Here is a 12,898-nt window from a genome sequence, read left to right as displayed (position 1 = left end):
TGAGAAAATCCTTTTTTTGCAGTTCATTACATTTTGTTAACACCAGCTAAGGCCTTAGAATGGACTAGCATTTTATTGCTCTTACTTTAAAAAATAGAAAACCACAAACAGCTATATCTATGTGAATTTGTCCCTTACTTCACATACTGAAATTTAAGAAAAGAATATTTTAAATGTTCAGATTACATCTCTAGACAAACATTAAAGGAGAACATGTTTATAACATATAGTAATGAAGAAAATTCAGGAGACTTAAAAATCAGAGTGTTATTCCTTACTTTTATCATACTTCAACTTATTACCTAAATTATGATTTCAAGTGAAATTTTTATGTTCCCCTATGCCCAGTGTAGTTACTTAGGTCGCCAGGCCCTAACAGAGCTAAAGTAAGACTAAGCAAGACCAAATAAAAAATTGAATACATCATGAGTTTTTAATTCAAAAGCAATGTAAGTTAAAGCCTATTAGTCTTAGGTGACTCTTGTACAAGGTAATATTCTGTACCTGGTTAGTAAACTGCCCAAATAGCCTACCATACTTAAATTATTTTTAAGAAAATACAAAATATAACCTTTAATTTTCTAGAAAATATTTGTCATACAAAGGTATTATCTAATAAAAACTAAAATTTGTTTGCTTGAAAAATGTTTGGATAGTCTCGCAACTTAAAATAACAAAGAGATCATATTTTATAAAAGATAACTAAGAATAAAGTAATAACCTTTTCTTGGGGTTAATATATTCCTTAGTGAGAGCATGATATGTAACAGGTCTGGAATTCCTTGATATGATAAATAATTTGCCATTCTTACAAATTAAGTACACTTACTCATTTTCCCTTCAATATTTCTGTGCATGGACAAATTGATGAACTCAGTGAAGAGAAATATAAGTAAACTTATGCAAAAAAAAAAGTATGTTGGTTCATGAAGTATGAGATTTTTTAGGTTTAGAATTTTATCTTGTAGCTTAATTTAAGCATGTATATGGTTAAGTAATTCATTGTTGGTTTAAGATCACAACATTTTTAACTTCTGAAATAGAAGTGTATATTGTCTCAGATGTTATTACATTTATGTTTTAAAATATATAACTGCATTAGTGATGTTAAAGTGCACAAGCTAAAGTGGCACACTGACAGCATATTCTCCTATATTAATTACGGTTTTAAGGTCAAACAATGAAGGGTCAGTGTTTAACACTTTATGTTAGATTTTTAAAAAATATTTATTTATTTATTTAATTTATTTGGCTGTGCTGGGTCTTAGTTGCGGCATGCGGGATCTTCATTGTGGCACTCGGGATCTTCATTGCAGCATGTGATATCTTTTAGTTGCAGCGTACGAATTCTTAGTTGCAGCATGTGAGATCTAGTTCCCTGACCAGCAATCAAACCTGGGCCCCTTGCATTGGGAGTACGGAGGCTTAGCCACTGGACCACCAGGGAAGTCCCTGTGTTAGATATTGATGCTATGTTGAAAAATGCTTCCAACAATGTGAGATAATTAGTTTAATATGCTGCCGTACACAGATTTATACATACATTTCCTGAGAAACAAATTTAAATTGTGCCGAAATTTCCAAAATCACAATATATTCCAAATTTCCACTAATTTGGAAATCAATTATTTAATCAAATTAAAACAACCTGAGCAATGCATACAGAATCGACAGTATGTTAGCCTGACATATATAACAAGTGTAAAAAATAAACTTTCTAAAAAATGATGTATACTGTGGGGATTCTTTTAATGATAAGAACTAAAACATATACATAATCCAAATTGTTCAAACTTATTATAATGTTACATCTATTATGTATACTAAAGCTATCACATAAATCTTTTTACACTTTTAAAATAACTGTTAAACTGTATGTCTAAAATTGTGGTTTTAATGTAAAATGTTGAGTGATTTATATAAGTGAATATAAATCTGCAGCAGTAAATTTTGTATTAATGTAAGGATCTGACAATCCAAGGGAAAGAAAATGAAGTAATCTGCCAGTAAGAAGTCCTCAAACCGGGGGTCAGATCATGTTCATGGAAACCATCTGGTTGGGACCCTCTGAGCCACACCAAACACAAATGATCTTTTAAAAAAATATCCTATTCATTAATGCATCACAGCTGCACTGAGTGTTACTTCATTTTTCCATGGCAACATCCTTTTTGTTTCAAGGATCTTATTTCAGTTTTGGTAGCAACATGTTCTTTTGCCAATATTGAACACATTCATGTGTTAAAGTGAAGGGATTATTACAAATTCTTGAAGTAGAACCACCTCTATTTTGATTCCTATTAGGTCAAGGGCTACATATCTAAGTATCATATGCTGAGGATAAACCAATAAAGTAGAAATTATTCGGTATTATTTTAATAAATGAAATGATTGTCATGCGTTTTTTCTTAAGTTCCAAGTTCCGTTTTTTCTGAAGTTTCAAGTGCTGTTTGAAAAGATATATGCCATTTGTACCCCCATCCTCCATACGTAAGGTTTGGTAAACTTTGATTTTTCTAATTTGTGTGTTCTATAACTGTGACCATAACTGAGTTAAAAAGAAGAGACTAAGACAGGTTTCATTTATACATTAACCTAATAAGCATTTTAATTAGCCCACTCTCCATTATACAGAATAACTTTACATAAATGCTTTAAAATGTCACACCATATTTTCTGCCCCTTTAAATAATGCTCCTATTTCCCAAATAACATGTTTTCCTTTCTTCAAAACTTGAAACTTGGACTTCCCTCGTGGCACAGTGGTTAAGAATCCGCCTGCCAATTCAGGGGACATAGGTTCGATCTCTGGTCCGGGAAGATACCACATGCTGCAGAGCAACTAAGCCTGTGTGCCACAACTACTGAGCCTGCGCTCTAGAGCCCGCGAGCCACAACTACTGAGCCCGCATGCCACAACTACTGAAGCCCACGTGCCTAGAGCCCGTGCTCCACAACAAGAGAAGCCACCGCAATGAGAAGTCCGCACACCGCAACAAAGAGTAGCCCCCGCTCACCACAAGTAGAGAAAGCCCGCACACAGCAATGAAGACCCAACACAGCCAAAACTAACTAACTAAATAAATTTATTTAAAAAAAAAAAAACCCTTGAAACTTTAGTGATAATTATAGTTAGAAAATTTCTACAGAATGAAATGTTCTCTGCATGAATGTATTTTACTCCTCAGGAAACAGTTTCAAATAAAAAATAAAAGTGAAGAAACACTGCAGGTTGTATTTTCATTCACTTTTTCTTTCTTTTATTCATGCATTCTTTAACATCCACCATTAACTGAGCTGGAAGTCAGGAAAATAGACAAAAGACATAGTCCTAGCATTTAAGAAACTTGAAACAAGAGGATTTTAAAATATTAATAGCCTTACATAATTCTCACTAGAGCATAATAAAGTCTATAATGTCAGACACTGTGCTTATTTTGTTCAGGCTACAGTCTCAGTACATAGTACAGTGCCTAGCATATGCTAGGTGTTAAATAATTGTTAAATAAGTGAACACAATTATTTTTATTAGCACCAGATATTGATGTTAATTAAAATAATTGTTTAATGCATGTTGTTCATCATTTCATTTCACAGAGACATCTAGTAATTAATAAAATTGACTTGTTAGCCAGATTGGTTCATCTCCAGCTGTGGAACCTTTGACAAGTTATTTGGTCTTTCCATGACTTCAGAATCTTCATCTGTAAAGGGGGGAACTCAGCTTTGATATAAAGATGTAACATATTAACTGCCACCTAAATGTTCACTAAATAAACAAAGTCAATGAACATACACTAAATATCTACTATACACTAGATCCATATATTAGTTCTCATGGATTTATAAAAGATGTTCACAATACTTTTATTTTAAAATGCTGTTGCTTATGGTTTAGCTGTCTATGCATACAGAGGCCAACAAAATTAGTATTATATTTGCACTATGAAACATAAATAAGCTACAGCCCAAATTGTTTTCTTATTCTATAAATTCTCAATACGTTATGAAAATATTTGGGATATCTTCCCACTTCGTAGAAATCTAAATATACACAATTTAGGGCATTAGTTAAAAACCTCAAAAGTGCACCTGGTCTTCTTTTCCACAGTGAGTGTTACAAATCTCCACACTTTTCCCATAGATACTTGTCAAGGGAAGACATGAAAAAAATCCTAGATTTGTATTCCAGACTTCCTCTTCCTAACAAACTACCATGCAACTGCTGTCACTTTCTCAATGCCTATAAATAAAAATATAGCCCTGTGTGCAAATTTTAAGTATTAAATGTAAATAATTACTTTCATAATTAATGTGATTGACAACGGATATGTCTAGCCTAAAACGTCTTATCTCATCCTGGAGATAAGCCAGGAAGTTCACTGGACTTGAGAAAATTGAGTGTATCGTGCAACATGATTACTGCATCACTGGTCATACACTATATGTAACTCTCTGGGAGAAAAAATTCAATTGTTGTAGCTTAACTGGCTTATGGTGCTTGAGAAACTTTGACACTCTCACCAAAATCTCACAGAACGTGGAAAGTCATTTCCTAAAAGGAATAAAAGATTATTAGCAAAAAAAAGGAGATCAGGATGCTTTGTATGGAAAATAAAGTGTCCATTTTACACTATACTGTCCACAGTCAGAAGACTTCAGAAACTACAAAAAACACCCAGGAAATGCCATAGGACAGCAACACGATCTTCAATGTAAAAGACAAAAAGACCTGAGTTTGGCAAAAACCAGGGTAATGTTCTCCTTTATTAGTGAATTCTAGGCCAGAGTACTTCTATTTTGTCAACCGCTTGCCATTGCCAATTATGTGGTTCTGGAATAAAAAATGTAATAGATAGGAACTTTGCTGATGAGCAGATGGAGAAAAATTGCAAAAAAAATGAGCTTATGCTAATCTATGGTGAAAAGGCCCCCCCAAAACCAAATTCATATTAAAAAATTGTTCAGCACTACATTTAGCACTATAAAACAATCCAATTACAGTTAAGTATGCAAGTTCTTTTTCCCATTGAAAAACAAATAGGTTATCACAAATATTGTTGATGTCTTAATGCAATGTACGTCTTTCTAAAATAAGTAAAAAGTTCATGGGCTTAGCAAATATCAACTTTGGCTCCAAAATCAACTTTCCAGAAACTCTGATTCCAAACACATTTACTTGCTCAAACTTCCATTAGAAGAATAATCCTTCGATGGCTTTAAGTTATGATGTTTTGTTTAATCTGATGACAACTTCGGGGTTTTCTTTTTTATATTTTGGCTCATAAAATGTCTTGGACAATGGACACAACTTTTTTAAAAACTCAGTTTTAGGGCCCAGATTTTGATCATTGAATCAGAATCTAGTTTTATTTTTGAACTTTTTCAGAATATATTAACATTTGGAAATGTCTAAATATATAGTATGTATAATACAGGCCTGGGACTAGGAGTGAGGCAAGCAAGGTGCCTTGATCATTTTCAAAATAATCTATACAAATATACATCATTTAGTACTCCCATAATTAAATGTTAATTTATACACAATAAGCTTAGTCAACTGAGGAACATCAGACTAAACTGTACACTTAAAAAAATGGTTAAGGTAAATGTTACATGTGTATTTAGCCAAAAAAAGAAAAGAGGAACATCAGTATCTTTACTTATAACTAATCCATAATGACATATAAGATTAAGTTCATTGTTCGTGATAAAGCTAATGAAGGCACTGCATCATTACAAAACAAGCAAAAGAACCAAAAGAATTACATAAGAACGTTAGACTTGGAAATACCTTAAACATTACTTAATCTAGTCATTTCATATTACAGATAAGCAAAGTTAAGCCCAGAGTTAACATCCAGAATCTGATAGTGCTGAACAATGGCTCCTTGAAATTCTATACATCCTTGGCTTCCTTGAACTCTCTGACCTTTCCTTCTACATTTCTGATCATTCCTTTAGGGTTTCCTTCAAGGATACTTTCTCTTATACTGACTACTTTAGAAATGGTATCTGCTTGGCCCACTGCTCTTTCAACTTAACATACTTTTTTGAATTCTCCTAGTTTTAACCATCTGTAGATGATTTCCAAAATTATATTTCTTCCTTAAACTCCAGATATGAATATTCAGTCTAAGAGATACCTGGATATCTCACAGGCATTTCAAATACATGTGTAAATTCAAACTCCCAATTTGCTGCTAACCTTGAAAAGCTGCTTCTCACTATCATGTAATGGCATCACTATCTACCCAGATCAGAACCTGGAATGCCAGTTAGACCCCCTCCTTTCTCTTATTCTCCAAATCCATAAGTCACTAGGTTCTGGTGACTTTACCTTAAGTCTCTCAGGGTTTGCTGTCTAACTTTCCCTATTGTCTAGTGTTTTGAAACCATTGTTTAATATACTTTATCCATTTTTTGGTTGTTTCAGGCAGCAAGATAAATCTGGGCCCTGTTACTTCATCCTGGGCAGAGGAGGATGTTCTCCAGAATATCTTATGTTGTGGAATATTCATGTGTTTACTTATTGGCTTACAAATATCGTAACGATCTCAAATCGCTTGGAATCTTAAATTGGAAGATTTTCCTAGAGCCGTCAAAATATCAGGTAGCCTAATACTAGCTTTCTTAGTCCTTGTTACAACGACTTCTCAAAACGATATCAAAAAAGGGTAATTACACTAAATTAATCCATTTTTTAATGGAATGGGTAAAGGGAATAAGGTTATTTTTGATACAGTTACTTATATCATCATGAAATAATATTTAGAACCAAAGTAAATTTCAAACAGCTATATATTCTTTATAGCTATTATATTCTGGAGAATGCTATAAAGTCATCTAATTCTATAAATCAATAAATACTAATCTGAGATAGTATCCAAATTCACCATGAACCTGGCGGAGCATGCCCTAGGTACCCTTTCAGTAAATGACATTTACCTTGACATCTCCATTTTTCTTTTGGATCATAAGAGTTTTCTAAGGGATCTCTCTAAGAGACACTCCCCACAAAATGCTTCATAGAATGGTTATTTGCCTTTTTCCTGCTAGACCAACAGAACTGTTATATTTCTTTTGTCTCCTCAACATCTAGCATGATCTATAACAAAGATTAAGTGCTGAATGTGAGAATGAATGAAAGAATAATAAATGGAGGGAAAGAGCATTCTATAATGTATTACTAGGCAACTAGCTGTTTTAAAAAAGAAACAAGTTTATAGTAGGGTACTAAAAGGTTAACATGCTTATGATCATTAAGTAAATACTTATATTCCAACAGAAATTTTTGGGAAATACAATGTTTAACAGAAAGGATATAAGAAATTTCATAAAGTGAATATGTCATAAAGTGACATATTAAAGAGCAATAGGGCCTTGGAGCCAATCCTCAAATTATATTCCACCTCTTCATCGACTCCAGAGCTACATTTCTGAGGAAAGTATAAGATAATTAATATTAAAAAGACACATAAAGTCCAAGAGATCTGTTACAGTCCCACTACAGTGGAACTTCTATTTCTATATATATATATATATATATTACATATACATATTTCATACATATGAAGCGAATACTATATAAGGTTATTTTGGTATCAAAGCACTTTCACTAGAATGGAGGAGGAAAACTGAGCAAGAAAAGAAAGGAGCTGTGTTGCCAGGAAAAGAAAGCTGTAGATGAGAGTCAAAAGAAAGCAAATTTTTGTAGTAGGATAGACATCTAAATTTAAGAGATATGTCCATGAAAATCTATTATACACTAAATAAGTCTCAGAAAAGACACAAAGAAAACATATCTTTCCTACCACAGTTTTTGGTCCCAGTTTAATGAAATCAAAATACAACTAACTTCTGAATACAACTGGCTTAAAGTACAGTGCTAACGAAAAACATGATATGTAAGGTAAAGTGCTAGAAAGAGATCTAATAATATTTGGATTATTCCTTTCTTCCATGAAATATTATTTGTGTCAAACTATAATCTAGAACCTCAGATTGAACTATAATCAGATAAGTTCACTGTTATTTATTTATATAATAATTATAGTAGAAATATGTGCTCAAAGTAGTTACTCGTCTTCTTAACTTACTAATCACTTTAGCATTTACATTTATTGACTACTAAATACACCATAGATTACTCCCTCTAGAAGATTACAAAATAATACATAACAAGATGATAGGTATTACTCATCAGGGAAAAAACATTTATTTTATTGGTGATTTAAATAGTAGAAACAGAATGTGTTAAAACAGTGAAATTAGAGGACCACATAAAGGTCAGTAAGGCATTATGTAGAAACACAGGAAATAAGAAAGACTTCTTAAGTTTACTATTTTATGACCACAGACTAAACTAAGAATGCAGATTGAGGTTGACCAAATTGAGAAAAAGAATAAAACTGAGATACAGTTGCCCATGTATCATCCTCATTCCCATCAGTAATACATGTCCCTTGAGATTAAAGATCTTATCATAAGAGAAGCTACATATAATTAAGTGAATAAATATAAATAGTTACCAGGAGCAAAACCACACATGGTCTCGTTAGCTCTATCATGTGGCATGAGTAAATGCTTGTACTAGGACTGAGTGATATACAATGAAAGACATCATAAGGAGATAGTCTTTATTATAGATTAAAGAAAGTAACATTGAATATAAATGTTCAGCAATATCTTAAGAGCACTGTCTGTTTTCTGCTTCTACAATCAATCTCAAACAATGTAAAGGCACTAAATGTTTCCTGCATTCATGTTGTTTCACCTTCCTATCTCATGCCACCAATGCATCAAAGGAACCTCTAGAGGAGGAACACAGGTAAGTCAACACGAGGAGTTATTAGGATAATATTAATAGCAAAGGCCTCATGCTGGCAGAGATTAGTAAGATATAGCTGATGTCTGTGAAAAAGTCATGTTTCCTGCAAGTTAAGAGTTAAAACAACAACAAAAGAATGACAAAAACACTTTCTCTCTCCCCCCTCTTCTCTTAATTTTATAAAAGCAGCATGCTAAGAGAGGCTGTAAAAGATTGCCAAAACCCAGGTTACTGGCCCTTGTATTAAATAGTATTTCAAATACAGATGACCCTTGAACAAAACAAGGATTAGGGTCACTGAACCCTCGCAGCAGAAAATCCAGATATAACTTTACAGTCCACCCTTTGTATTCACTGTTCTGAATCCACAGGTTCAACCAACCACGGACCATGTAGTACTGAAGTATTGAAAAAAATCCACATATAAGTGGACCTGCACTGTTCAAACCCATGCTGTTCAAGGATCAACTGTAATCATATTTACATGATGATATTAGGGAACTGGAGGTGTTTTTAGATATATTTCTAAAAAGTGATTTAATAAGGTTTTATTGTAGTAATCAGACTATATTATAGCTATGCATAGGTGTCTGTATCACTTTTCTATACTGCATAGCAAATTACCACAAATGTAGCAGCTAAAAACAGCACATATGTATTATCTTGCAATTTAGGTGGGTGAAGCATCCTGGTTTAATTTTATAGATCATCTACCTTGTTCTTTCTTGTTCATAAGGTGGAAGCAACATTCTTTTGCAATTTTCTACAACTTAAACAGAAATGGAAGGCCCCAGTACTTAGATATTACTGTCTGGTACACATAAAATTCTACAAAGATGCCTCTGTTATCAGTCTTTCATATCTTATTTCAAAGAGGAAAAAAATCTATACAAAAACTGAGCAACTGCTGAGTTACCCTTACCTAATTCCTATGAAATGAGATAAGCATTTAATTGTGTATTTTCATCAGTTAAAACATGATCTGGAAGAAGTGTAATTCAATAGATTAAATTATGTGTACTTAAAAGTGAAAATAAGTGAGAAGAAAATTTAATAACAATAAAATAGATAGTTACAATGATCATTTTCATATTTGGTTTATAATTAGGTAGGAATAATAATTAGATAACCCTTTTATTTTAATTCCAACTAAGTTTTTTATTTCAGTACTGAGATAAGAATGTTATTGGTATATTGACCATTTAAAATATTTCAAATAATGCTTAAAAGAAACAAAAAGTAAAACGAATTATTTAATTCAAATAACATTTCAAAATTTGTGTAATTTTATAACTTTATCAGGAAGAGCATATGTTTCATATCATTTTATTAATAATACGCAAAGTGCACCAATAGTTTTTATTTAAATTATGCAATGAGATGGTATACATGAGTGTCACCAGTGAGAAAATTTTACCAATATTAAAGGTTCTGAAAATTAAAAAGAATCATAAAAATTAAAACCATGATACTTCTAACTTTCATTTTACCTGCAGTGTGAGACCCTTTACTGCATTCCATACTACTCCAATAAACTCCTTCATTCTTTCTTCAGGACTTCTACAGCCTTCAGCTATATTCAGCATGGCTTTCACAGGAACTGACAATGGTCTGGATTCTAAGAATAAGAATAGCTAGAGTTATTTAACATAAATGTACCTTATAGTTTCACATAAATATACAGAAAATATTTCCAATATTATTTCTTTCCTTGTTTAAAATTAAAACTTCTATATGAGATTATAAAATATATTAGATCATTTTATCTTAAAGAATTACTGATTTTTACAATTATTCAAAACCAAGCAAACCTCATCTGTTAAAACTCAAGAGAGTGTTGATGACTTGTCAGGGATTGATGATTGGGAGGTAGGTTTGTGGAGCAATGGTAATTTTCTATTTTTTTAATACATGGATGTGTTTATATTGTGAAAATTTATTAAATGGTAACCTAACAATCTGTTCGTTTCTCAGCATGAAGTTAATACATCAATAAAAATCTTACTTGATGAGAAAGAAAATTCAACTACAAAGCACTTGCTTCATCCAAAATTGATATAAAATGTATCTTCCCGTATGTGAATTGTCTTGATAACAAAAGCTTACTCATAGTATCTCTCAATTTTTTTTCTTTTTTCTTTATTTTTTGATGGTAAGCAAAAGAAGCATTGAACACATAAAAGGCAGATATATGTTAAGAAAAATTTTGTTCATCTAAAATAAAGAACTTAGAGAACTTTGACAATTTTTATAATGTAAATTTCAGAAATTAAATATTTATAACAATATATTATATCTGGACAGATCCATATGTATTTATATATTTTAAGTTAATGCAAACATATAATTTATAGGTGCTATTTTAAATACCATAAAATAAATAAATCAGATCTTGCTTTTCAAGACTTTTACTAAGTTAGGTTTGATGATCATAGGACGGTCTCCAAAGTAACTGCTACCATATCACCACTATGAGAATGACAATTGCTGTATCTAGGCATACTTTCCCTCTCCTCTCAATTTGGGTCACATATTTGCAGATTTACAATATCTTAACGGCATGGAGCATAAACCTTTTATTCTCATAATCCCACAGTCTACCACATCATACATATTAGAAATTCAAAAATTGTTTGTTTAAAAGAAACAAAAACAGTTTGAGAGAGACCCATGGAGCTGGAAGCAGAGCATTCTAGGCAGATGGAACAACAATGTGAAGGCCCAGGATGGGAGTGTACTTAGGATTTTCAAGCAACAGTATAAAAGCAAGGATGGCTAGAACAGAGTAAGAGAGAAGTGCGAGACAAGGTCAGAGCTATCAACAGAGACCAAATCATACAGGGCTTACATAGGCCATGGTAAGGAGGCTGGGTTTTACTTCGAGGGAGCCAGGATATGAAAATGGATTCTAAATACATTCATGAAATTAATGGACATTATTTTAAGAGAACTTCTCTAGCGACTGTGCAGAAAACTGTCTACATAGATCAAGTATCAAAACAGGAAGACAAGTTGTGAGAGATGGTAGTAGCAATGGAGGTAGGAAGAAACAGTGTTCCTGTATCCATTTCCAAGATACAGCCAACACAATTTACTGATGGACTAGAAGTTCAGTAAGAGAGAAAAGCAAAACAAGGATGCCTCCAAGGTTTTACATCTGATCAAATGGAAGAATGGAGCTGTACGGGGAGAAGAATCAAGAAGAAAAGAAATTTAGTTTTAGAACCGTCAGGTTGAGATTTTCATTACATGTTCAGATGAAGATATCCAAGTAGCATATGGATAAACAACAACAAAAAATGGAAAAGAATATGAACAGATAATTCATAGAAAAATATAATTTGGCCAATAAACTTATTAAGAGACGCTCAACTTTGCTAACAATGAAATAAAAATTAAGGCAACAATCAGATATCCTTTTCAACTGTCATTTGGCAAACATTTTAAAGAGTTAATTCGTATTTTTAAAAATCCAACATTATCTAAGCTCCTTGTTAGAATGTTTCATATACAGGGAATATAAATTAGTATAGTCCATAGAGTGGAATTACAAGACAGGACATTTTGTATTTATCAAAATTTAAACATGCAAGTTTTTTCTAAAAAATAATCTCATTTCTAAGACCCTATGCTACAGAAATACTAAAACATATGAGACATGCATACCAACAATTTATAAAAATGTTTAGTATCAGCAGTATTAGTTGAAATAGCGAAACAGAGGGAGGGAGGGAGGGGTAAGGGGAGAAAGAAAGTGCTAAGCAACTTATCTGTCCATCAAAAAAGAAATGGTTAAATTAACTTTGGAATACCTGTCATAAGGATGGTAATTCAATCATTTAAAAATGAGGAACAGTTAAACATATGACAGAAATCATATTTTTGCTATCTTATGAAGTGAAAAAAATATATATATGTGTAGTATAATCCAAATATGTTTTTAAAACAGTATGTGAGTTTAAGCATGTATCTGTCTATCTCATACACAGAAAGAGTCATAGAAGGGTAAAATACAAACCCTTGACAGAGGTTACCTCTGAGGACAGTAAAATGGAATTGATGAGGAGT

General features: G+C 32.4%; 1 protein-coding gene across 5 annotated transcripts in view; it reads right to left on the bottom strand.

Moving 5' to 3' along the window:
* The window catches only part of VPS13B (vacuolar protein sorting 13 homolog B), a 778,894-nt gene that overhangs the window by 432,814 nt on the left and 333,182 nt on the right, over window positions 1-12,898 (bottom strand). For all 5 annotated transcript variants that reach the window (XM_027131500.1, XM_027131499.1, XM_027131497.1 and 2 more), the window contains one exon: window positions 10,321-10,448. In XM_027131500.1, the coding sequence (XP_026987301.1) occupies window positions 10,321-10,448 (128 nt within the window). The remainder of the gene's footprint in view (window positions 1-10,320; window positions 10,449-12,898) is intronic.

This window comes from Aethalodelphis obliquidens, unplaced genomic scaffold (genome assembly GCF_003676395.1).
Source record: "Aethalodelphis obliquidens isolate GAN/ISIS:26980383/991018 unplaced genomic scaffold, ASM367639v1 scaffold39, whole genome shotgun sequence".
NCBI classification, from domain to species: domain Eukaryota; kingdom Metazoa; phylum Chordata; class Mammalia; order Artiodactyla; family Delphinidae; genus Aethalodelphis; species Aethalodelphis obliquidens.
Note: the sequence above shows the minus strand (reverse complement) of the source record. Positions and strands in the feature narration are given on the sequence as shown.